Genomic DNA, 26302 nt, shown 5'->3' on the forward strand with positions numbered 1-26302 from the left:
CCCTCAATGGGGGTCTGGATGGAATTCCCCCAACTGTTAAACTGACTTTTTTAAAGCATTTTTTTTAAAAATCCTAGATGATTTAAATATGTCACACAAAAGGTTAAGTTGTTATATCGCTGTCACCACAACAACTTACATAGCTAATGATGGCTAGCGGTAGCTACACAGATTTACAGTACATACAGTGTTGGCTATAGAGCAAGCTTGCTAATCCAGGGCTACAGCACAGCATCAAGTTTCAAATTGCATTTGAAGTTCTGTAAACAAGATTGTGTTTCAATTTGAGATAGTATTTGTTGTGGTCCCTTTGTTTATGCATGAATATTGAGGATCTAGACCAGATACTAGTTTTGTTAAGACTGATTTTCTTTTGAGAGTTTGAAAGAAAGCTGAAAATTAGCGTGCGAGAGTTTGGCTCCTGGAAGCTAGCCTCACCTGTTTACTTCTATGAGCAGAGTGTAGACCCCGCTCAGCCCAGCATCGCTTCGCTGTTCAGCTTTTAAATATTTAAGTTATGAATTATGTAACCTATCACTTCTCAGTCTCAGCTAAACTAGTTTTGGCAGTGGTGTACCTTTTTCCATTTTGTGAAGTACAGTATATCAATATTAGGAGGAAAAACAGTCTAATTATATTAGGATATTGATTTCAGCCATATTGCCCAGCCATATTAAAAAGCTTCCTTATCAAGACCTGGATCAGTCAACCCATGAAGCTGCTATGAAGACTCAGCTGGTCTTTAATCAGCTGATTATCAGAGCTGTAGGGAAGAGAGGGCGTAGTCCACACAACAAACACTGTTTTTATTTTGCATCTATCACTGGCTGCTTGTTTCTGTTATGTGTTGCGTCTCTCTTCTTTACATGTCTTTCTTTATCTGTTCTTCAACTTTTTTCCTCTTATGGCCCAACCCACCTATCATGTTTGCTATGCTTATTGGTTTTAGTGAGCATTTTAAATGATATCCTCTGACCTCTGAGTCCAGTTAGACTATTCATTCTCTGTTCCACATGAGATCAGTTATTTCCCTTAGTTAGTAAGGAGGTTGGGGAAATATGGTCTTTCATGCTGCTTTCAAGTTCAAGTCAAAAGTACGCAAATATCAAACCAGATCCCTAAATTAGAAAAAATATTTAGACATTGAGGATGACACCTAGATCTCTAGCATGGCTATGTGCATGCATGTGTGTGCAGTTGTCTCTGCTGTGACCCCTCTTAATTTGTTATAATTTGCTGGACTCTTGTGGGGTGTGACGGCTGTCTTATTGATTTCTGTGTCACCTCGCTAACCTCAGGCCTCATGCCTCTGTTGGCCAAAATGTTCAGCATCAGGCCAATAAAATAAAGAACCTTCTTGGTGTGTTCAGGTTGAGGGTTTTAAGAAGCCTTTACTGATCTTAAAAGGATTCAAATAGACAAGGAGAGCACAAGTACAGCTTCAACTAGAGACTGCTCCACTTCAAACAAGCTACCGACGTATGCTTGGTGTTCTGTGCTTTCTCAGACTCTTGTTTGACTGGGGTGTGACCATCAACATTCCCTGCAAAAGAGAAAAGGAGCAAATTGTCACATTAGAGAACCTGGAACCAGCAAAAACTGAAAGGCATTTTTGACTTCCACTGTCACCTCTAAGCAGGATTCTGCTGTATCCTGACAAAGCCTCACAGTCTGAACAGAGATGGTTGAAAAAACACTGCTGTTGCTGCAAAATGAGGATGCCAGAAGGTGGTAATGTATGGCAGCACCATGATAAGCAACCACCACCTTCTGGTGGCGCCCCAAGGGGGATGAAGAAAATGAAGAAGGATGCCCTCTGAGCCTGGATTGGACAGGGCACACTTGACTCAATAGAGAGGTACTGGCAGCCCAGAGAGGATGCAGCTGCAGTATTTGCAACTCTCTGGTTACATAATGTAGAATAAAATTCCCAAGCTTCAGGAAATTTCTAATTCTCCATTTTGAAAACTCAAGCGTGTCATACAATTTGAACAAGTTTGGGTTAGTAATTTTCTAATCAAGTTTTCATTTCCACTTATTAGTAGATCTCTGGAGAGTTAAGAGGCTAAAGACATGCTTGTCAGGATCTATCCTCTTGAGTGATACCGTGTGTGTGTGTGTGTGTGTGTGTGTGTGTGTGTGTGTGTGTGTGTGCGCGCGTGGGCAGCTGTGACTGTACATGTGCATGTGTCTACTCAGGCATACTGTATAATCCTTCAGTAAATGTTTGTGTAACTGACTGAAGTCTCCCTTCATTGCTCCAATAATAGCTTCTACTTCTTTCTGTCCTTGTGTGACTCCTTTGCACTGTGTTATGTACTACAGGCTAGTATACCCAGTTGAGTCGTTTTATTCTGATAATAGACAAACAGTGCAGTTACTGGACTGTTCTTGAACATTCATCCTCGGCAAAGATGATACGCTTCCAAAGGTAAGTTAAACTGAGCAAAAGTATATAACTAACTATATTGATTGCAGCATAAAAACGTACCTGATAATGGACCAACAGTGCGGTTACTGGACTTGAACATTCATCCTCGACAATGATGGCACTAGATATATAAAAACACTTGTTACCACACACACAGCTTGGTAGTTGGCTAACTTAGCTAGCATCATAGCCTAAATGAGAATGTTAAACTGGTAAGAACGTAATGTGCGTCATTCCCTTAAGGACAACCACTATTTTAAAGTGGCAGAACACTGAACCAAAGTACATAAATACAGACTTTTGGTAATTGGCAAGTGGAAGCATTATTAAACATGTTACACTTGTGCCACATGGCTAATTTCCAGCTTATTCACCCAAAGCCAGAGTTAACCTCTTCTTCCATTAATTTATTTATTTGGATTCTGCTGAGAGAGAGAGAGAGAGAGAGAGAGAGAGAGAGAGAGAGAGAGAGAATGAGAGAGAGAGACTACAGGCAATTTAGATTGTAAACATGTTCAAAGTCCTGTCACTCAAAAATCACTGGTTTAATTCTACCCTTGCACCCTGAATATTACAGGCTTGATGTTTGTCTCCACCATAAACAACGCTGTCTCTTCCATCATAAATCCAGCGTTTCTGCTCCCGATTGCCCGCTATATGCTACAAAACAATCAAAGCATTTGCATGAGAGCACTAGAATAAACATCACTTTTTATGTTGAATTACAAACAACAGGTTTAGAGGTAAAATCTAAATGAATTCAAGTGAGAACATTCTGGATCACAAAACAAATACATTGACGTAACATTTTTCTTTAGCTTGCAGTTTCTCCCTCCTACAACCTTTGGACTTGGTGTACATGAACCTACGGTATATGCGTCAGTTTGTTGTTGTTGCGGTGCTAAACCTGTGTTTGAAATCTAATGACATCTGACAAAGATATTTCCTGGTGAAAAGGAAACTTGTTTTTAAGTTCTGAGGTTCCTGTCACCATTTCCAGTCACCTGTGATGCTTCACCAGTGAATTGCTTTTCAGATGCTTTGTGCTTCAATTTGTGGTTCACACAGAATTGTTTTTTAATCTCACTGTCACTTTCTAGACAATCTGCATACGCAGGTTTATTTCACGTCACTCAGTCTCACAGACTCTGGGCAAAATAGATGATGGAACAAGGTACCTTTATTGAGATAAATCTTATTATGGATGAGAATGTGGTCAGTGGCCAAGGAGTCAATTTGTGTTTACTTAGTGTTTCAATTGAGAGTAAGGAACATTACTTTATTAGCGTCTTGTACACACTTTCTTCTGCTTTTAGCCCAGTAAACAGCTCCAGGCCATTAAGGACAGTAGTATGGCTCTTTATGTTAAGTGAGGTAGACTGCTCTGAAGTTAGTCCTGAGTTATTGAGTCTTTCAATAGTTTAAAATTAAAATTTAAGTGCTCATACATAAAACAGATCAGCTGTGCCTAACATTTGTATTCCTGTGGTTGCATCTTAGGCTTTTGTCCTGTTTCAAAGGACTCAGAGGCTAATATTTCTTAAATGGTATTATTCTTCAAACTTGCCAAACTTCTCTCTAGAGTGCCAATGCAATGGCTCCTCCTTTACATACCAAAAGTAAGAGGCTTTTTTAAAATTCTGTTCTCTGTAAGAACTGCATGTTTGGATGAATAGAATACAAATGAGTGTTATTCTGCTTTATCTTCACTTACCCTCCTGCCTGCCCTTACCATTTATCAAAAGGACATGTGTGGCGAAGAATGACAAACGCAGGACCCAAACTCCACAAGACCTGGGAGGTGTACACGCTGCCACAAGTGGGTGGGGAATTCATCGAGACATTTCCGTGATATTCTTCTTCATGCCCTCACATCTTCAGCTGTATTGTTTTAAGGGGATTCAGTGAAATGCACCTTCCTCTGTCTCTCTATCCCTTTCCCCCCTAAATTAATTCCCTTTGTCCATTTTCTGTTTCTCTCCGCCTTTGCCTCTGTCATTTTGCTGACGGCAAAATGAATAAAAGATGGGAGACAGGTGAAAAGACTAGCAGAAATGATTAAGCAGACAAGTGATGATTGCACAGGAATAAGGGGTGATACGAAAGGAGAATATATATTATCAACATGAACACTTGGGGATCTAGAGCAAGTCTTCTATTTCTCCTGAGAAGTATTGTATCACATACAAATGTATTTTATTTCCCCAGAAACGGAAACTACATTTTTTTGTATTCATTAACTGGAGTTAGACCGGACAGCTATATCAGCCAATACTAGTTAGTCCACCAGACAGTCAAGTTGATTATTAGTCATGCTAGCTGAGCAGATCTATGGGTGGAATCGAGCTGTCTTTTAATCAGTCCACTACTTTTCTCCAGACTGAAATATCTGAACGTCTAACTGATGAATTGGTACAAAATTTGAGCAGACATTTATGGTTCTCAGACAATACATTTTAAAATTCTTTGGTAATCCCCTGACTTTTCCTCTATTGCAGTGGTTCTCAAACTTTTTCTGTCATGGCGGCTGTTAAAACCAATTTCAGGTGTGATGAAGGAGTTTCGGAGACTGATGAAGACTTACAAAACCATATCCAAATAAGTTTACAGTCCCTCCCTTCTCTGAAGAGTCTGTTGGTTATTGGTTCAAATCAAGACACGCTGTGTGTCATTACAGCCACATGCAGCCCTTTCTATGTGGAGATAGTCAGACGGTCTGTCCTTGGGTTACCTAACAAATGTATAACAGTGCATCCTTATCAACTCAGCTGCATCAGTCAGTCGACAAACAAGCAGAGAGAGTTCAGCAATTGACCTTAGTCTGACCTGGGGAAACCTGCGTCACAGGACCCATAAATTATTCCTTCACAGCCCCCTTCAAAAACCCCCACGCACCCCCTCCCCTAACTACAAGTAAACGGATTGAATTTTTATCAATCATTAATAATATTGGGGGAGCAACAAATAAAAAAGGAGTCCAGTTGAATTTGATTGAAAGAAAGAAATGATTCATGTTAGCATGATAGCCAGAAGCTGTGTTGTTTTTTTTCTTTCCCTGCATAAATCATGTTCATTTAACTTATATATTTTTTTATTTATATTTATTTTATATTTTACACTCTGGTCAGCCACACCCCCTTGCAGTGGTTCACCCCCCAGTTTGAGAACCACTGCTCTAGCGCCATCATAAGGTTGACATTTGTGGTTTTGAAATGTCTCAAAAACTATTTGATGGATTGCCATGTCACATTCATTTGCTGAAACTCTAATTTTGTAGTTAATATTAACAGTATAATATGATGCCTGCCTCACATCACCAGGTTGGCATGCTGAGGTTAGCATTTAGCTCAAAGCACCACTGTGCGTATAGTAGGTTCCAGCCCCATCCCGCTGGTGCTAAGCCCAAAGTACTTTAAAACAACAGATTCGTTGTTAATGTTTTTTTAATGTTGTGTGATTATGTAAAAAGAAAAGTCGATATATTGTTATCTTTATTTTTAAACTCTCAAATATCAGTGGCAACAAAAACAAAAAATTCCCAGAGCACAGCAACACAATGAGGTGCTGGTAGATAGCAGGATAAATCTATGAAAAATCAAAAACAAACTACCGCACACTGATCTGACTTACTACTTTATTTGTGAGCAACGTGTTTCGCCCATTGCTTCTTCAGGCTCACACAGCGAAATTACAAAAGCACTTACAGGTGTGTTAAGTAGATCCTGTGCAAATAAAGTAAGTCAAATCAGTGTGCGGTAGTTTGTTTTTGATATTTCTCAAATATCAGTATGTATGTATATATATATATACGATATAGATATCGTCATTGCCAAAATAAACCAAAATCTATATCTGCTATAATGTACATTGTACAATATATTGTAGGTGCTAATGCAGTGACTACTCCTTAATGGGTTTAAAGATGGAATGCAAGATGATTAACGGAATATAGGAAAGGAGGAAAGGAGTAAAACATACTTCTGCCTAACAAACTTTCTCTGATTACTCCTTTTTTCCAGTACAATTGATAAGCCTCTGATAATTATTCAAATGAAACAATCTAGGAAGTGTCTGTATGTGTTAGCGGCGACAGACACAGATAACAACCTGTGATCAGGGGGTCATACAATAAATGGACGTTATTCCCTTTAAAGAGATCCCAAGCCAAAAAGGTCCGTGAGCAAGAGTTCGAATTGTGAAGAAATAGCGTAATCCTGGCCAAGAGGTGAAAGCAGGAGAAAATCAGCTCTTCATCCCTCCCAGGTCATCTTAGTACCACTTTGTGTGTTCTTTAGTTCTAAGGTTACCTGTGACAGTGATCCAAGACACAGCCACTTCACTAGACTACTTTGAGACTGAACTCATCCAGCATGTTTAACATTCCACAGAAAGCTGTGCGAATGATTTGGAGCCTGAAGAAAATGAAAGCCTGATGGGGTTTCAGAGGGAGGTGAACTCAGTTTCAATCAGCATCACATAACGAAAGTAAACAATTGCAATTACAGTAATTAGTGTTGGTTACTCCAGCTTTGCTAGACTTGCTGGCTGAAAATAGAATTGTTTTACGTCAGAGGAGTAAAGATTGTTCAAACAAGACTGCCATCTAGAGTTCATATCCTCCTTTCACTGAGACTTTGACTGGTTTTTATCCCTGTGAACTACTGTTCAATATCAAATGAAAACATATTCACTTTCATTTAAATCTGTATATGCGTTCATTGACTTTTCACAAAATGCAAATGGTTACCTTGTATATTTTAGAATTTTATTCCCATCCATTTCCTATTTCCAGTATTTTTACTTTACTTTTCAGTGCTGTTATGGCCATGCCCAGTGATGCTTCCAGGCATCGGTAAGGTTCATATGCTGTAAACCTAACTTGTCAGTGTCTTGCCTTAAGCCACAGTTCATGGCTTACTGTAATCACGTGACAGTGCTTAAAGCCAGCAGTTTCTCATTCCACCATGCTTGAGGACTAATCACAGATGCCATTTGGTATACATGCACCTGGTTTGGGTTGTCAATTAACCAATAAAGAGCAGAATGGTTTTATAATCAATCAGAGTTTATAATATTTACTTTCTATTAATACGATTTAAGGCCAGGATCTGAGGTTTCATCAGGTTTCATTCTTCTGATTCTGATCAGCTGGAAGTATCCAGAGTCACACTGTGATTTAGAGCTCAGATCCAATGATGCATACTTGATTTGTGAATGTCTTGTTCTGCAAAAGGAGCTTAAGAACTGCAGTTCTTTGCCAGCTTTTTTGTAATCCTCACAATATATCCATGTTCAGACTGACTTTGGGCCTTTAACTGTCTGTAGTGCATTTTTCAGTATGTTAAATGTACGTATGTATGTAAAAATGTATGTAAAACACATACATTTATTTAGAAAGTGAGATAGAGAGAGAGAGAGAGATTTTCAACATTATAAAGCACCCAAAAAACTAATTTCCATCACACTGATCTTCATCAGGTTCTTCTCTCTCCCTCTTAATGGTTTTTCTTTTCTCTTTTTTTGCACACTTTGTTTTCTCCTGTTCTCATGTTCCTCTTGTTGGTTTTTGAGCTACTATCAAGATTTGAGTATCCTGATGTGATTTTGTATTGTGTGAACTAACAACATGGCAACAGCACAATAGAGAGGCCCATTCGGACATCTGTAGCCTCCTGATGCAAAATAATTCAGGGTGGGTCATTCGCCCTCATTTCCTTCATAATCATGTTCTGCTCTGCTGCCATTTGTCATCTGAAGCCCTTAACTGCAATCCATTCTGATAAATTGGGATCTATTCGTGGTCAGCTCAGATGGAAGAAAAGCCACTGTACAGTGTCCCTTCATTGTCCCTCTGAAACTAAAATGAAAGCAGAAACATTTCTGCAGTTTAAAGATGAAATCATGATCCATATTCATAAATGGCACTTGGCAGCTTGTTATAAAAGGTAATGAAACTGGTGGAGACAGATTGCCTGAAAGAAATCATTGGATGTAGAAACTTTCAGTAACAAAGCCAAAGCAAGCAAACATGCCTTTCTGTTTAAGCAACTTCTTCAGTAGCAGTCAAAAACACTTCACAAATTATTATTTGATTAGTGATAATACAAATTGCAGTGGCAATATGTCTCACCACCCCTACTAAGTTAGTAGGATTTCAACTAATTATTAATTTAAGTAGTTTTTCCAATTGATATTTTTTTCTGTTCATTTCTTTTAAACGAGACTGTTGCTGCATTTCATAACAGTGATGGTTCTTCTACTGTGTTGCTGTTATGTTGCATTATTGTATATAATGTGGGTCACACAAGTTACAGAGACTGAGAGGTGGAGAAGCTGGGTACCTGAGTATCGGTAAAACATCAATAAATCTAAATTGAACATTACGGAGAAAACAGTGGTAGATCCATGATAAAATAGCTGACTGCTCCTGCCTTGCATCACTATAGGCTAGTAAACAAATTGTTCTGCATTTGCTTTGTACAGTTACATCCTTTCTAAATCAACACTTTGAAATAATACCAATGGTACACAGGATAGTAATGTGGATCACGTTAACTGGTGAAGTAATATGGAAAGACATAACGTTACATATTGCACCGGATAACATTAGCAACTGCTCGGCATTAGCCCCTTAACGCCAATTGTCGCAAATTCGCATCACACCACTTCCTTTCAAACTGCAGCTGAGATAGCGTACGTATTTCCCCAATGGCTGTTTGTGCATATTCAATACATACCTGGGAACCTTTTGCAAGCACTGGTTTCTCGTTTATGCATGTTGTCGCTAATTTGCATCATACCTAATTTTTATTTTTTATTTTATCAATCAAGGGGTTAGCCGGCGAGCTAACGTGACTCTCTTCGTGTTTCTCCAGCCTTTCTGATGTTCACCGTTTTCACCAACATCATCTGATTCTCGTTTGGCCTGACGGGCTTCAGCACATAAACCTTTATTGTTGTTTTGTATCCTTACGTGGGAGTCTGTGTTGTGCTGGGAGCAGGTTGTTTTGTGGTGTTAGTGGACTGCATTTCGCTAGCTGCGGTGATGTCACAGTAGTCAGAGAGAGGCTCAGGAACTCAAACAGGGCTACATCCCGACCCGGTGTCCTCACATTTTAAGCAGAATAGTGAGAATAGTGGCTATTCCAAGCAACAGAGAAAACAGGCGTGTGCTTCATTTCTAAGTGAGGCTACAGCCCGTTGACAATAAGGCAAGGGAAATTTGCTTTATTAATAAGTGATTTCCTTAAAAAACTACATATTGCCCCTTTAACTCACTGACAAAACCGGACATCACAACCATTGAAATCAATGGAGATAGCATTTGAAATGAAATGCAGAGAGCCAAAAACGGCCTTCATGATTGTCTAACAGGTAAACATCAAAGCTGTTGATATCTGCCTTTGCCCTCCAGCTTGGCTGGGAGACTCAGGCCAATATAACATTTTACTGATGTATTTTTCTTTACACAGCATCACAGGGTAGATTTGAGCATATACTGTAACTTGTAGCCAGACTCATTTGACATTCCCATCACATTCTGATAGATACAGAAACCTTGTCAGGTGGCCTTGCTTTTGTAAGACTGTACATCTCCTTTAACAGGACATGAGTGAGTAATGACTGGACCTAATTCATTGTGCATATTTTTCAAGTTGCTGGTTAGTGCAAGAAGTTATCCTACTTCATGTGAAATAAGCAGATTTAATAAGTAGGATAGACTGCTGAGTGAGCTTTGCAGCCTCTGAATGTATCTCAGCTGAATGAGCAGCAGTGCTTTATTTTCATCTTCAAATCTTCAGTTTAGCTGAGAGGAATCTCGAGAAAACGCCATTCTCACATTTGAAAAGGTTAGAAAAGGTAGAAGAGGAGTCTCACAGTTGTTGCTAGCAGTGTCTATCTATGTGAGGTGATGGGGGTGGCCTGAAGGAAAGAGAGAACAGTTTGAGGTTAAACTACAGTCACTGTTATTTTAGCTTCTGTACGGGCCAAAAGCAAAAACTTCACGCTTGCAGGTGTGTGTCTGCTTGTGTGTCAATACAACCTCAATTTCCTGTGTGTCAGTGGTTTTGTGCCCCACTGTACACACAATGTAATCCGCAAAACACACAATTACAAGAGTGACAGAGAAGTTAATGAACAGTGTTGTGCTCCACTGAAGGACTCCCAAGGGTAGATCTGTTAAGCGTTAGCGGCAATCAAATAGTTTTGTTTAATGTATGCCATCGGTATTAATGGATGTGTGGTGAAATGTAGCTTGCTTGTGATTGTCATGTCCAACATTATATAACAGAATAAAGTGGAGGATGGAGTTTCAATCAATGCACTTGTCAGACTTATAATACCATGCTTTCAGGCATTATTCAGTTTGATGCCTTGACATGGAGGCATGGGGCAGTTATGGGAGAAGTATTTAAGCTATTTATTTATTGAATGACAATTGGGAGTTTAACATAAATTTTAACTTTGTCTTCAAAGCTCCTCTTTTGCTTAGATAACTGATTGTGTTGGTCAGTAATGCATTAGGCCTACTTAGTAACACTTTACAGTAATGTAAATAATGTTACGAATACCAGTTAGAGCTTCATTAATTCGACTGTTTGGTGGTTGGTTTGTTCGCTGTCTTACCAGTGAAGACTGTTCCGTTATAAAGGGCGCCTTTTCCCAAGCTTTGTCAGAGTGAAGGCCCACAGTCTAAGACTTTGAAAAAACAGTTGGCCGTTATTGGTTCTATTAAGTGGATACTGCCTCAAAACACTTAGCATGACCAGGCTAATTAGAGAATGTACTGTGCAAAATGTGCTAGTGTAAACCTGTTAAAGTAATTATCTCCGAAAATATGTTAAGGAAAGACTTCTCCTCCCCCCCTCATTCCCACACTCACCCCAAGAGGCATTTCTCAGATTTTCCTAGTAGGCAAAGCTAAGATGAAACAGTCAGGGTCATGACTATTTAAGTCATTAATTAATATATTAAAGATTAATTTAAAGTCAGTTAATGAGCTCATATATGACTGATAACACTGAATAAAACAGGAAACAACATGAATAGCATGTTAATTACCTGTGCCATTTAGCAGTTATATTGTGATATTCTGTTATTATCTGTTAAAAGAATACTGGATTTATTCATTTATTCTTGAGTATAATCTGGCAAAATTGACTAAAAAGATAAATTTTTTTCTGTACTGTTTTTTCCTTTTAAGAAGAAGACTTTTCTTTATTGATAGGAGCGTGCAAGGAGAAATCCATCATAAAGGAAACAGATATATCCAATTATCCATCCATAATGCATTACAGCTGGAAGAGGTTGTGTTTAGGGAACATAACATGCTTTATCTCGACAGGAAATTGTCACTCCCTTTTCTGGCTAAATTCTCTGTGAGATGCTGGAGGTCATTGTGGGGAAAAATAGGAAGTCAATAACTGAGACAGAAGTAGACAAGAGATAAAGTAGATAAAACATAAACATACAGTATATAACACTACTGTATGCATGTACTGTACTGCACAAACAACTCTGGAATACTCTGGACATCCTTGATTTATGATATTTACCACTGGAAGACAAGCATGGAATTTACAGTAAAACCTTTGCGGAGGTTGTGCTATTGGATGGGCCCACTGCAAATCACCATGGCAGTGTTAGTGCTGTACTCCACCCACTGAGCATTACATGATTATATCAGATCCAGCTTTTAATCATGAAAGTGAAAACGCAATTAAGCTGGATTGCACCGAGCGTAAACCTCTACCCCTGCTTGCCTGGTTAATTAGGTGGTTCATGTGGAGGGGCTTACATTCACTCCACAGTTGATTCCTGCCATGGCCAAAATCACCACATATGTCTTGTGATGGCATTTTAATAGCTAATGAAATTTCTCATTTAAAAATAGTAAAAATGGAGAAAGGTGATGGCAGGTGGCAGCAGAGGTGTGTGGATATATTAAATTATGTATGCTTGTGTGTGTAAGTGCAAGTGTGTGTGTGTGTGTGTGTGTGTGTGTGTGTGTGTGTGTGTGTGTGTGTGTGTGTGTGTGTGAAAGAGAGAGCGAGGGAGATTATTTTTAAAAAGGTGTATACCAACTATTGAAAATATTTAAACCCTTAAGATGACCAGAAGGACACTTGAAAATAATTTCAGAAACCTCTGTAACATAACTTCCACATTTCTTGTCCCATAAACAGTCCAGTTTTAGACATACAATATTTTAATGCCAGGTGATAGTCTTTCCTTACCCCTGTTAATTATTGTCTTCTTTGGCCAGAGGCTCATCATCACAATGCAGCTAAATTGCTCCCCAGCTGCCTGCCTGCCTGCCTACTGCTGGGTGTACTAGTCCGCAAAATCAAGCACTGCTGAGCCTGCCAGCAAGCATACATTATTGATTTACATTGAAAACTGTTAACAAGAAAAGGTATACACCTGTACTGCTCCCCTGGTAGTTCATGGGATCAAAACTGCCAGGTTCAGGGGTAAGATTCCCTCTGTGGCTACTGCTGGCTATTGTTAATGTTAAGTCTCTTCTTCTTCTTTTATTTTATTGATAGCACTCCCAATATTTACCATTTATAAGCAAATGGTTTATAGTACACTACTTACTTTTAAGCAAATATAAGGACATTTGGAAAGTGTTAATTGATGTATTTGTCATCTTTCATAAATGCTTGATCTCACATCTGTAGTCATATATAATTATATATAATTACACAGTAACATGTTAAAAAGCGTTTATTAATTGTTTATACAATAAACTAACATTCAAAGATGGACTTAAAACTAAAAATGATTCCTCATGTTTTATCAAGCATTAATTAACTGTTTATAAATCAGTTCTAGGTGCTAGTTACAAAGGGGGTTATAGTTATGGAGAATTACATTGGAAAGCACTATAAATGTCCTAAATCTACTCTAAATCTAATCTTATATTGTGTTATAGGCTACTACTAGGCTTGAGTCCTTCATCACCACCACACACAAATGCTTTTTTTAATTTAAAAAAAGTAAGTTTTAACTTGTAAAGACAGCAAGTGGAAATCATTGTTTGTGCATGCTAACCATCATTAAATATATCTATTATAATTATTATTATTACATGATGTGATATCTTAGTATTATATTATGAAGTTCATGTGTTTCTGTTCAAAATCATACTTTAGTTATCAAACTGAGGAAAAGCAAAGGCCTCGTTATTATTCCCTACTAGTAAATAAGGTTTTGATTTTAGCATCATTCCTCTTCTTAAGAACTTCATCTGCCTTTTTCAGCAACTCTCAGTCTCTTGTCTCTGCTTTCCCAGACAGTGGACACCACTCTGCTGACTGAGCAAATTCAGAGTGACACCACTTGAGATTGTCTCTGCGAAGGCGTCCCTCCAACCCATGCATTACAATGGCATGTTATGCTCCATCACTGTTATCCCGCAGTGGCATATTGTCTAGGATGTATAGAGGCTAGGACAAGAATTGGCTGGTACATCTGTTTTAGCTTTAGTATGGACTGGACATACTGCTAATAAGTAATTAGCTGCTCATTATTGTCTGGACAGGATACCAGCTCGAAAACAACAAAATTACCTGAAGGAGGCACTGCAGGTGTTGCCTGTCCAGGGACTGTAGATGTGTAAAAACTGTATAGTGGCCAAACATGTAAAACCCACTTGTGCGAAACTTTTATGTACACCCTTTTTCATAAAGGGTAAAAGAACCTTGTAATGTGTGTTGTGTGGTCTCTTTTGCTGACTCAGAAACATCAGAGTAAACCACCTCCTGATGTATGCAGCCAGTGGATACTGTAATGTACTTTCTCTTATCTGTTGAAATTGCACAAAATATTTCTGTTGTCAAGTAAATACTGATTGTACACGAGTCTAGCTTGATTTAATTAGGCTGAAGTGCTGATTCAGGTATTGATTATCATACTTTAAGGCCAAAGAGAAAGTGCACTTTCTGTCTGTCTGATTCTAATGTTTAAGCTACCTCTAGTGGCAGGAAGGAAGAATTGCATCGAATAACAAAATGAAGCTCGTAGAAAAAAAGTCCAAGAGAAACCAGAGCTGCCTGAAAATACTGATAACAAATGTTTCCTTAATAAATAATATATGTATAAAACAGTAGTTTTAAAAGCAGCATTTGAGGTGCAAGGTTGAATTATTGCATTCAAGCCCCTGTGAGAGCAGATCTTCACCCTGCAGAAGTGTCCAAAAGACAAATCAATTGTGCTCTGACCTCCCCTTAGGAAGGTATAGAATATAATGTTTTGTCTCTACATAGACTGTAAAAATGGGCAGTAACACACTTCTCAATCAAACTGTAAAATCATAATATAATGCAGGCTCCTACATATTTCTGCTGCTAAACTGTTTATTCAAATCCCATAACTCTCTTGACATTTGGTGCAATTTTGGACCTATCTAATGTTTTTACAGGTAGGGTGAAAGACAGGGCTGAGTTTGAACAGGTGTTTGATGGCAATACTTAATGTCAGTTAGTGAGCAAGCATCCTGCCACACCTTAGTAACTGTAAAAAGGCATGCCTTCAGGATGTTTATTGTTTATGACCATCCAAATGTGCAGCACTCATTGAGTTAAACACAAGATTGTGGTTGTTGTTTTGAAAATAAAACTTCACAGTAATTGCAAAGTAACAGGATACAGAACAAAGTCTGAAAAATGTATCATGAATACTGTGCACCAGGAAACCAAAAAGCTCTTTAGTACCCACAAGCACTCACTGCATTATTTATGAAGACCAGCACTTCTGATTGGAGATGGAAGCTTTTTGTCGTTGTGTGTGTCACTCATGCGAAAAGGCCATGCTGAAGATCTCTGAACCATCTGTTATTTATTTCTCTGTAGAATCTCCGTCTGATAAATGATGCAGATGCAGTGATCCTTCTCTGTCTCAAAGCACACACTCATTTTTACCTTTGTGATGAGAAGCAAGTGCACAGTAACTGTTTAAACCAGACCATTCAGCAAGTTGATCATAGCACAGAAACAGGTCCATTCTCAGCTGTACAGATAGTCTCAGATTCAAATAACTTGTGCTTCAGGCTCATTATAGCATCACAAATAACACACATTAATGAGTTATGCAGTGATGGGAAAAGTAAATGTTTTTAGTGAGGAAACCATATCTTTTATGGCTGCGTTCAACATCATTTCCATGGACAAAGTGAATAAACAAGGCTGCACAGATGCCGTGAATTCTTCAATATATTAAGCGAAGATAATACAAGTATAGCAATAGTTGACTTCCTTGGTGGACAGTAGTGTCTGACATTGGAACGTCGTCCAACTTTCTACTTAGTAGTGTGGACTAAATGGCCATTATGTTGCCATATTTGGCAACATAGTAGCATACGTAGTCATAATGCAACAAACTATTTTGTTACATGAGGGTAACACCAGAGTGGATTTTTACTCCTCTCCCATCCCACTCCCACAAAAATACACCTGTCATGTCCCATTCGTGTCCCATTCAGTTGCCGGAATTAAAAAAAATAAATTACAATTTGAAACCATAAAATAGCATTAATTCATATTAGAAGTGCCTTTATTATTATATTAAAACTGATCTGATTCCTGTCCTACCCACTCCATTTATGAAGAGTGAAATTGACTCCCATCCTACGGGAATCCCATGACCCACAGGATTCTCAAAAAATGTTAGCCTCTAATCTGAGCTAGTTGTTTTACATCCCAACTATAGTATGAGACCAATCAACATCTATCGTGCAAAAGCACATTGTCAAGGATAAAAAAATAAAGTAAGGGGTGCAGCTGGCTCAGTTGGTAGAGTGTGCACCCCATGTACAAGGCTGAGTCCTTAATGCAGCAGTCCAGGTTTGAATCCAGCCTGCCGCCCTTTGCTGCGTGTCGCCCCCTTATTTCTCTCTCCCCATTTCCTCTCTCTATCCAATTTCCTATCAAATAAAGGCAAAAAATGCCCCAAATATGTATTTATATTTAAAAATCCACTTACATTTTAACTTGGCCTGGACCAAGGTGGCGATCCTCTTGGTCTCCTTGTCCAGCAACTCCAGCTCACCTTTGTTTCCCGAAAACATCATAACAAGTTCAATCCATAGAAAGAATCATTTCATTACACGGCGGGGTGCTTTTCATGCAGCAAGTTTTGGTGATCCCTTGCATCTAAAGAATGGTTGGGTTTTTATATGCAGTGTGTATTTGTCTTACTTCTAGATTAAACAAGTTTAATATTCTGATAATGGCAGCTTTGTCAATATGTAAAAAATATGTATAAAATGTTGTGCCGAATTCTGCATGCCTGCCGGGAATTGCATGCACCTCGCAGGTGATAACGGTCATTTATGCTGAGAAAAGATGCAAATCTCGGCAGGTAGCCTACAAAATTTGTTCTGCCGAATTATGCATCAACCTTTTTAGGTCCTTTTCAGACACTTTGCTGTGCTCATTGATCAAACGCGGTTATCACCACCACATATATTTACTGAATGTCAAGGAATGGTACTTCTATTAAGTTTATTAAACATTCATAAAATATATACTTTGAATCATTTATCACCATTAATTTAACCCCACAAAGAATGTTATATCGTTTAAAAGCAGCAGGCCTATTTGGAGGTGCATGCAATTCTCGGCAGACAGGCCAAACTCTTAGCTGGAATTTAGCTTATCATCAGCCAATCAACATTTCTCAATAACATGGCATGTGGTGAGCAACCACATGTTTAAGATGGTTTTATTTTCAGCTCCAGTGGGGCTTGTTAATCATTGTTGGTCATTATCCTTGTGTAGGAGCACAAGTTCAAACATCCTCTCCTTGCACTGAATCCCTGCAAAACCCAAGTTGTTGTTGTTATTATTAGTGGATTATAAAAGTATATATTAAATTGCCTAAAAATGTGTTCACTGTGGTTCTGATTAACTTCTACAGCTTGTTTTTTTCCATGCATCACCCTACAGAATGCCCCCTCCCCGCCACCACACATACACACACACAGGTGTGTTTGTCAAAGGCAGTGTCATCTTCTTGTTTATGTTGCTGTGTTTCTCTTCTCAGTGTTGTGTGGTAGGGGGTGTATCTCTGAGAGCATCAGCACAACAGTGAGGGCATCAGGTTTCTACTTTTCTATCATTGGAAAACTTGTTAATCATCTCCAAACAGATAGCTTAAGGTAATAAGCTAATGATTACTGCATTCTATTATATTTTTATGTTGTCACCTGCCACCTGAACTATGTGCTTCCTTGGTGCAGTAAATGTCTCTAGAATGCTCAAAATCTCCTGGGAGAGGACCCCCAGACCTCCTTATCGAATATTTCATCAATAAATTTTTTTTTTCTAAAATATATTCTTGCCTTTTTGTCTTGGCCCCAGTCTTGTGCAATGTTATGTTACATGGGGTAAGTGTTTCATCACACCTTTAATCTAAGCCCTTAAAGTATTATTTATAGTAGTTCTGTTGGAGCAGTTGATATTGAATATATTTGATGCATGTGAACTTGTAGTGATACTGATAAGACTGCTAACTATTGCCACAAAGTTTCTCACAGCAGCTAAAAGGCAGAACAACATAGGTGTTAGTGACAACAGTAACAGACAGACACATGGTCATAAACACACACAGTGGTAAAGAAAGCACACCATCAATGGATTCTAGTCACTGGTGGTAATGATGGGATAAACAAAATGGCGAAGATCTGGATGTGATGAGCTTAAACTGGGCCTGGATATGATGAACTGAGGTGAATGGGGCGGAGGAGGGCTGCAGCGATTTCGCATGACAGCTGATTGCAGCAAAAGAGAAAAAAAAGTGACTATGTGATTGGTTTTCAAAAGACCAAATATACATAGTTGATTAGAGAAGTGGGAAGAGAGAGAGAGATGTGAATAGATATAGCTTAAAGATAATCTTCCTGGTCTGAACTTCATTAAGTACACATTGCAGTGGACATAGTTCAACTTCTGTGAATTCTTAGACGTCAGCTGATGTTTAATCCTTACTTCAACAAAGAAAGGAAACATCAACTCCTTCTTACTACTTTGCCTTCAGCAACATTATTCCAGCTCTGCTGCAGGACACGTTCTCCCAGCTAAGCATGCCTGCGGGTTTATCACAGACTTACTGTCCAACAGGAAGCGACACATGAAGCTTGGAAAACGTGCTTCTGACTCCAGGACCGTTAGCACTGGTTACCCTCAAGGCTGTGTTCTTTCCCTCTGATCTCCTCCCTGAACAAAAACAGCTGCACCTCCAGTAACCAGACCACCAAGCTCCTGAAGTGTGCAGATGACACCACCCTCACTGGGCTCATCGCTTGTGGGGATTAGTCTGCCCACAGCAATTCAGTTTACCATCAGCTTTACAACAAAACCTTCCACATCTTTCATACATTTGTACTATTCAGATTTGTTCAAGACAGCACTTCCGTTTAGCGCAAGCCCTTCAGCAGACAGCATTCACACCGCAACTTCTTCAGGAATATCTTCTCTAATTTGTTACTGAAATATTCCAAATTATTTAAGGTTAAAAGGTTTGACTTAGTTAGACCAGTATTAACAATAGTTAATATTATTATCAATAAAATCAATGTCAATCAATCAAATTCACTTTTTTGACTGTGGCTGTGTCCACCCTGCTGTGATAAAGGGTCTGTGGAGACACAGAACAGTTAAAGTGTATTATTTATTTTTTTTTTTTAATGTCTGTGATCTAATGATGTAAAGACTTTTGGCCTCAAAAATGTCTAACTGAACAGTTTATTTCTTAACTGCAGTTGGGATCCATTTGAAACTGTAACTATTTATAATTATATCTGAGGGCCTTCTTTTTAACCAGAGCTCACCATTAATAAGACATGGAACAACATATTGTGTATGCAAGCCAACTACAGTACAGTACAGCACTACAGCATGCATCTTGTTTATTTAAAGTGTGTCAGTCTATGTGCCTCATAAAAATATAAATGTATCCCTAACAAGCACTCTCCCATAATTTGTCAGAAGATACAGACATCCATTAAGCTGCACCTGCGCAAAAAGCACTTGCCTGACATTTGCAGTTACAGTTCAGGCAACAGCAGAGTAAATATACAGTTGACTTTGATGTTTACCATATATATAAACAGTCAAAATAAGGGCTGACAGGGATCTTGCAGCTTGGTTTGGCATCGGTTCGTGCTAGGAAGTAAGGGAGAAGCGATAATTAAGAGTTAAAAGACTGGGGGGAGGAATACAGTTGTCAAAAAGTATTCAAAGACAATGGATCTTTACGAAAAACAGCACACAATCCCTTCAGGTTTGATATAGGTTGATTTAGTATAGCCTATTTATTTTTCAGGGATAATGTCCACTAGAGAAAAAATTAAAAATGAAGAAAAATACATGATCAGGAGTTACTGGTGTAATGTGAAGGTAGGCTATAGCAGGTGTTTACTACACTTAAAAAACACCTCAAACGCGCAATTTCAAACACAATGAATAGATGTTTCTGTTGTTGCACCTGCTCTGTGTACCTTTCCCAGGTGGCGGTTAGTTTCTTTGTTTGCTAGTTTGGACGATAACGCGCCTGCGTGCTCGCGCTTTCTTTTAAACAGGTGCGCTCAGCACACAAGAGGACACACTGCAGGTAGAGGTCGAACATGATCGTCAATACCGAAAGTAGCAGAAACACCGGCGACGTCTTACTTTTCTTTGTTGCTGTGATAATGCGGAGCGCATGACATCTGTAGGCTAAGTATTTATTAGCAACAGTTCGGGGGACACTAAAAGACTTGGTCGCCTGAAAACATTCAGCTACGGTACGTATGGCTGCAAAGCGGATTTTTGTTTCATCGTTCAATAGCCTACTCCTCATAAATGTAGCAGGCGTTAACGTTCAAAGGACGCTTTACCTGGCGCTACAGGTGGACATTTCAAGTAGCCTAATGAATTCCCTGTTGTTTATTTTACAGCAGCATCGGGATAATGACAGCAGAGAGCACAGTCAACATGGAGGATATTTTCAAAACGGTAAACTTCCCACAGGTTGTGGCTGGTTTTGTCTTGTCATGTAGCCTATGTCCAGTAGCCCAATGCAAGCGTGTGTGTGTGTGTGTATGTAGGTGGAGGAGGTGAGGAGCCTCATTGAAAAAATCTCTCGTCAAGCGAAGGAGGTGGAGAGAAGACATCGCGCCATCCTTTCCACTCCAAACCAAGACAAGAGTAAGCACAGAGCGCCGTCATCGTAGTTAAACGTGGGCTATCTGTTTGGAGATGACTAACAAGTTTTCCAATGATAGAAAAGTAGAAACCTGATACCCTCACTGTTCTGTGCTGATGCTCTCAGAGATCCCCCCCCCCCAACCCTCCTTCAGGGCACACAGCATTGAGAAGAGAAACACAGAAACATAAACAAGAAGACAACACTGCCTTTGACAAACACCTGAGTGTGTGTTTGTGTGGTGTGAGGAGGAGGGGGGGACAGGTATTCTGTAGGGTGATTTCATGGAATAAAAACAAGCTATAGACGTTAATCAGAGCCACATAATTTTAGGCAATTTAATATATACTTTTATAATGCACTTATTAATAATGACAACTTGGGTTTTGCAGGGATTCAATGCAAGGAGAGGATGTTTGAACTTGTGCTCCTACACAAGGATAAAGCCCCACTGGAGCTGAAAATAAAACTTTATTGAGAAATGTTGATTGGCTGATAAGCTAAATTCCGCCTAAATGAGCCGGTGTTATGCCGAGTTTGGCCTGCCTGAGAATTGCATGCACCTCCAAATAGGCCTTCTGCTTTTAAATGCTATAATATTCTTTGTGGGGTTCATCAATGGTGATAAATGATTCGAAGTATATATTTTATGAATGTTTAATAAACTTAATAGAAGTACCATTCCTTGACATTCAGTAAATATATGTGGTGTTGATAACCACGTTTGATCAATGAGCACAGCAAAGTGTCTGAAAAGGACCTAAAAAGGTTGATGCATAATTCGGCAGAACAAATTTTGTAGGCTACCTGCCGAGATTTGCATTAACCTCTTTTCTCAGCATAAATGACCGTTATCACCCGCGAGGTGCATGCAATTCCCGGCAGGCATGCAGAATTCGGCACAACACTTGTCTGGGATCTTGTGAGGTGAAATGATACAGGGAATATTGACAAAGCTGCCATTATCAGAATATTAAACTTGTTTAATCTAGAAGTAAGACAAATACACACTGCATATAAAAACCCAACCATTCTTTAGATGCAAGGGATCACCAAAACTTGCTGCATGAAAAGCACCCCGCCGTGTAATGAAATGATTCTTTCTATGGATTGAACTTGCTATGATGTTTTCGGGAAACAAAGGTGAGCTGGAGTTGCTGGACAAGGAGACCAAGAAGATCGCCACCTTGGTCCAGGCCAAGTTAAAATGTAAGTGGATTTTTAAATATAAATACATATTTGGGGCATTTTTTGCCTTTATTTGATAGGAAATTGGATAGAGAGAGGAAATGGGGAGAGAGAAATAAGGGGGCGACACGCAGCAAAGGGCGGCAGGCTGGATTCAAACCTGGACTGCTGCATTAAGGACTCAGCCTTGTACATGGGGTGCACCCCTTACTTTATTTTTTTATCCTTGACAATGTGCTTTTGCACGATAGATGTTGATTGGTCTCATACTATAGTTGGGATGTAAAACAACTAGCTCAGATTAGAGGCTAACATTTTTTGGGAATCCTGTGGGTCATGGGATTCCCGTAGGATGGGAGTCAATTTCACTCTTCATAAATGGAGTGGGTAGGACAGGAATCAGATCAGTTTTAATATAATAATAAAGGCACTTCTAATACGAATTAACGCTATTTTTATGGTTTTAAATATTTTTTTCTTTTAAGTTCCGGCAACTGAATGGGACAGGACAGGTGTATTTTTGTGGGAGTGGGATGGGAGAGGAGTGAAAATCCACTCTGGTGTTACCCACTCTGGTGTTACCCACTAGTGCAGATACAACAGTTTTTCATTGTGCAAAGTTATTATTTTTTTACATTTACATTTTTTATTCATTTAGCTGACGCTTTTATCCAAAGCGACTTACAATTGCTACACATCTTAGAGGCCTCTGGAGCAACTTAAGTGTCTTGCTCACAGTGGGAGTTGAACCCAGGTTTCCCACACCAAAGGCAAGCATCTTATCTATGCGCCATCACCACCCATTAAACAAGTTTAATATCATTATATGGCTGTGTACCATTTCTGTTTGAGATGAGGAGGAGGAACTGTGCAGCACTTCCTCAAACTGTGGGACTGCATAGTGCATAACACAGGATTTGACTTGCAAATGGTTAGAAAAGGAAGGCTACTGCACTCCACTGTGGTGTTCTTCAGTAAACTCACTGTCTCAGAATAACAAAACCCAGATTGTAGGAAGATACAGAAGTCACTGAAAACAATAATTTAACCAACATCTGTTTTCTATGACTGCATGCACAGAGGTGTGAATAGTGTGTTGAGTTTTAATTGAAGTTGATATCAGTCTTGTGTGTGTTGTTTCAGCAATGCAAAAGGACCTGCCTGTGGATGAGAACCGTAAAAGTGCATCAGTAATCCAGCGTATTCAGAAGAACCAGGTCTGGTAGTATATTTATATCTGGAATGAACCAGGTGCATAAAGATAGTCAGCTCTGAGTTTTTACATCCTCGAGGGGAAAAAAACAAACAAGTTATTTCAAAGAGGCCTCAATCTTTACGCACCTGACAAAATCACTACTGACCGTGGTCTGGGTACAAAATTGATGTTTAAATGATTTCCTTTTTAATTTCTGGTTCAATAATCTAATTTTAAATTCTGTTGAATACCTTTCACCAGCACTCTCACCTAACTCGGTGGTTTGCTGAAGTCATGAGGGGCTACCACAAGGCGCAAATCACTGTCCGAGAGAAATGCAAAGCACACATTCAGAGACAGCTGGAGATTGGTGAGTTGCCAAAAACAAATGGAACCAAAACACATTAACTCTTGTTCCTTCCATCACTCTGCTCAGTGTTGCGTTAATGGACTTCATCCTATGAATAGATGCCCAAAAGTATCTTGGTTAGGAGAAAGTGGCATAGCAGTAGGGAGTTGTAGAGGTGTAATTACTCTATCTTGCGGTGAACATCCAAAAATACATGTTAATTCTTGCTCTATAACAGGGGTGACCCTGAATAGTCGAAGATCCAATGCTTCAATAGAAGGAGCCTGATTGGACTGCCAGTCTCACAGTCGAATCTTCGCAACAGCATTATGATGCAAGGATCATGCCATTTTGGCTGTATGAGGGTGCTCAACATCTGATTTTACATACATGTTAATATACAGCCTATTATGAAATAAATAGTAACATATTATGCTGTAAATAAAAATGTGAAAAGAAAAAAGCTTTTAATAAATCTTTTTAAAGTGTGTGAATAAATCCAAAATTGTAACCCTAACCCTTAAGGTGGATGGCGTGAGTGCTCATGTGTGGCGTAGCATGTATGGCAGAAGAGGACGAAAGACCGTACCAGCTGCGCCAGTGTTATGCTGAGTTATGCTTGTGGGACATTTGAATAATCTATCACCATTGATGAATCACACAAAGAAAATTCTATCACAGTACAGAATAGACCTGTGAGGAACCACAGAGTGCATGCAGTTCTTGGCGAGTCGGCGGGCATGCACAACTCTGCACAAGGCCGGTGAATGGCAGCCAAGCAGAGAGAAAAGGCTCAACAATAAGCCTCAGTTTAGCTGTAAATGTACAGTGTAAGTTACAGTGACTAATGAATACAGACTGCAGCTCTGCAGTTTCTTAAGATTAAAGCTGTAAACTGCATTTGACTGTTTGATGGAGGCATACAACAGCGTGGCGTGGTAATTCTTTGTTTTTGTTTTCTTATTAAATTGTCTATTTTGCGATGGGTAATCTGTCACAAATGCCTGTGGACATCCATTTGGTATGTTTCTGATATGACAGACCTACCTGTACGTCCTGCGAATTGCCTGAAAATGTCTGTTTTGTCTCTGTTTCAGTGGATAAAGTGACTACAGATGAAGAGTTGGAGGAGATGCTGCACCGTGACAATCTATCAATCTTCATATCTGATGTTAGTGGGATTTCCTTCAGTTATTTTAGTTAAACCTACTGTAGTTTTGTTTTTGTTGTTGATCACCGAGGCTTAGTTCAGACTGCAGATAAATAAGATTTTTCTCAAATAAGCTCTTTAAGGCGTGAAGCCATTTAAATGATCATTATAAAAACAACTAGCAATCTTTTCCTTTCAAAGGTCAACCCTGACGCTCGGATTTCAAGCCAGGCTCTGAGTGAGATTGAATCTCGTCATCAGGATATCATCTGCCTCGAGTCCAGCATCAGAGAGATGCACGAGATATTTGCTGACACTGCCATGCTGTTGGAGAGTCAGGTAAGATGGCCTCCTCGTTTGGAAATGTTATAGATATAAAGGGATATACTGATGTCAGTCAACCCAAAACCTAACTGGTGTTAATTATGTTTTTTATCTATCAGGGGGAGTTGATCAACAACATAGAAAAGAATGTGATGAGTGCTGCCGAGTATGTAGACACGTCGAAAGCAGAAACCAATAAAGCAGTCGCATACAAGAAAAATCCATACAAGATAGCGTCTCTCCCCAACTTCTTCAAGAGGAATACCGCTGCTGAAAGTGCTACAGATCAAACCCCTCAGACTTAAAATATGACTGAGCTCCTGAACTCGTTTGAACACAGACTGCACCAAACATCCCGATCAACATCAAAGCCTGAGCTCGATGGAACACACTTTTCTTGATTTTATGGTACAGTGCCTGTCTGCCCCCTCAAATGCTTTTTCCCAGCTAAAGGATAATGAGGAAGCTTTTATTTTTGGCTTGAATAAGGAATTTAAACTGCTTTGATATTGACCCGTCAGATGAAAGTGACATGATGTTGTGGTCAAGCCTAAAAGGACTGTCAAAAGGTAAATTGCTGCAACCCCAGACATGGTTTCAGACATGGCATAATTGCTCCATTTCCATTACGATAAATACATTGGTAAAAACAGTTGTTGTAAAACATCAACCACAGCCACATCTTTATATGCAGAACACATTCTGGTTTGATTTGTTTATTAGTTCACTCACTCAGCTGATATTCCCTTAGTGGCCAATAGATGGCATGACAGCGTTAGGTGCAACTCTGAACCAGGATCTTTTACCTTCCTTCCTCTCTGCTGTCCAGCTGAACTTCTGGTGTTTTTGTCTGATACTGTCTTTTACTAATGAAATATAATGTGGTGTCATGTTGTCTAAACCTCAGAAAGTAATGTTTAAGGATAAACTAAGGCCATGCCAATCCTAAAATAAACTGATTTGGTGAATGCTACTGGACATAATGTGTTACTTGTGCTTCATTGTAACGTGATTGAAAGAGGGGAAATAATTTATCTGAGTGCACATACACAAATCAATTATGTGTATAGAAATATAGTCAGATATTTAAAAGCCCCCTAGCTGTGCCATAAAAATGTTGTGCTCGTCACAAGTAAACTCATAAGGGTGTATAACAGTGTCAGTCCACCACTTTGGTCCAGACTGAAATGTCTTCAACAACTGATACATGAATTGAAACTGAAATGTTGTACATTCACGCTCTCCTCGGATGAATTCTAAAAACTGGTTAAGAGTTAATGTTGGCATGCTAACATGCTAAAGTAAAAGGGTGAACATTGTGAACATCAACATCCTAGCATTGTCATTGTGAGTTAGCTTTGTGTCCTGTACATGGTGGCATTATATGCTCCTGAAACAGACCACTCCTAAAAGCATGTGTAGGCTATTAGTAATGATCCTTCACTCGCTTATTCAGGGTTTTCCTTTGATTTGTCA

The 26302-nt window shown here is 39.2% G+C and overlaps 1 protein-coding gene and 1 long non-coding RNA gene across 5 annotated transcripts; both read left to right on the plus strand.

Annotated features, from left to right (window-relative positions):
• Window positions 1-1819: 1819 nt before the first annotated feature.
• LOC119914743 lies at window positions 1820-15327 on the plus strand. Of its 2 annotated transcripts, none has more exons than XR_005446832.1 (2): window positions 1820-2431; window positions 4177-15327. It is a non-coding gene; the product is annotated as an uncharacterized LOC119914743 (long non-coding RNA). The 2 variants fall into 2 exon arrangements; XR_005446833.1 differs by having other exon boundaries at window positions 13731-15327.
• Window positions 15328-20030: 4703 nt separating this feature from the next.
• Window positions 20031-25804, plus strand: LOC119914562 (syntaxin-2-like). 3 transcript variants are annotated; one of them, XM_038733930.1, is made up of 9 exons: window positions 20032-20219; window positions 20373-20430; window positions 20523-20622; window positions 21764-21829; window positions 22952-23025; window positions 23265-23373; window positions 24450-24523; window positions 24704-24841; window positions 24946-25804. In XM_038733930.1, the coding sequence occupies exons 2-9, from the start codon at window positions 20386-20388 to the stop codon at window positions 25129-25131; spliced, it is 792 nt and encodes a 263-aa protein (XP_038589858.1). In that variant the 5' UTR covers window positions 20032-20219; window positions 20373-20385; the 3' UTR covers window positions 25132-25804. The 3 variants fall into 3 exon arrangements, with proteins under 3 accessions (XP_038589859.1, XP_038589858.1, XP_038589857.1); XM_038733929.1 differs by having other exon boundaries at window positions 20376-20430; XM_038733931.1 differs by lacking the exon at window positions 21764-21829 and having other exon boundaries at window positions 20031-20219; window positions 20376-20430.
• The last annotated feature ends 498 nt before the right edge of the window (window positions 25805-26302 follow it).

The sequence above is a fragment of the Micropterus salmoides genome, unplaced genomic scaffold (genome assembly GCF_014851395.1).
Source record: "Micropterus salmoides isolate LMB-PRFRI ecotype aquatic unplaced genomic scaffold, ASM1485139v1 Ms_hic_scaffold_20, whole genome shotgun sequence".
NCBI classification, from domain to species: Eukaryota; Metazoa; Chordata; class Actinopteri; order Centrarchiformes; family Centrarchidae; genus Micropterus; species Micropterus salmoides.

Coding starts and splice junctions, on each gene's coding strand:
- LOC119914562 (XM_038733930.1), top strand. CDS start 20,386: ATGACAGCAGAGAGCACAGTCAACATGGAGGATATTTTCAAAACG. Junction 24,524..24,703: donor TATCAATCTTCATATCTGAT/GTTAGTGGGATT, acceptor TTCCTTTCAAAG/GTCAACCCTGACGCTCGGAT. Junction 24,842..24,945: donor CCATGCTGTTGGAGAGTCAG/GTAAGATGGCCT, acceptor TTTATCTATCAG/GGGGAGTTGATCAACAACAT.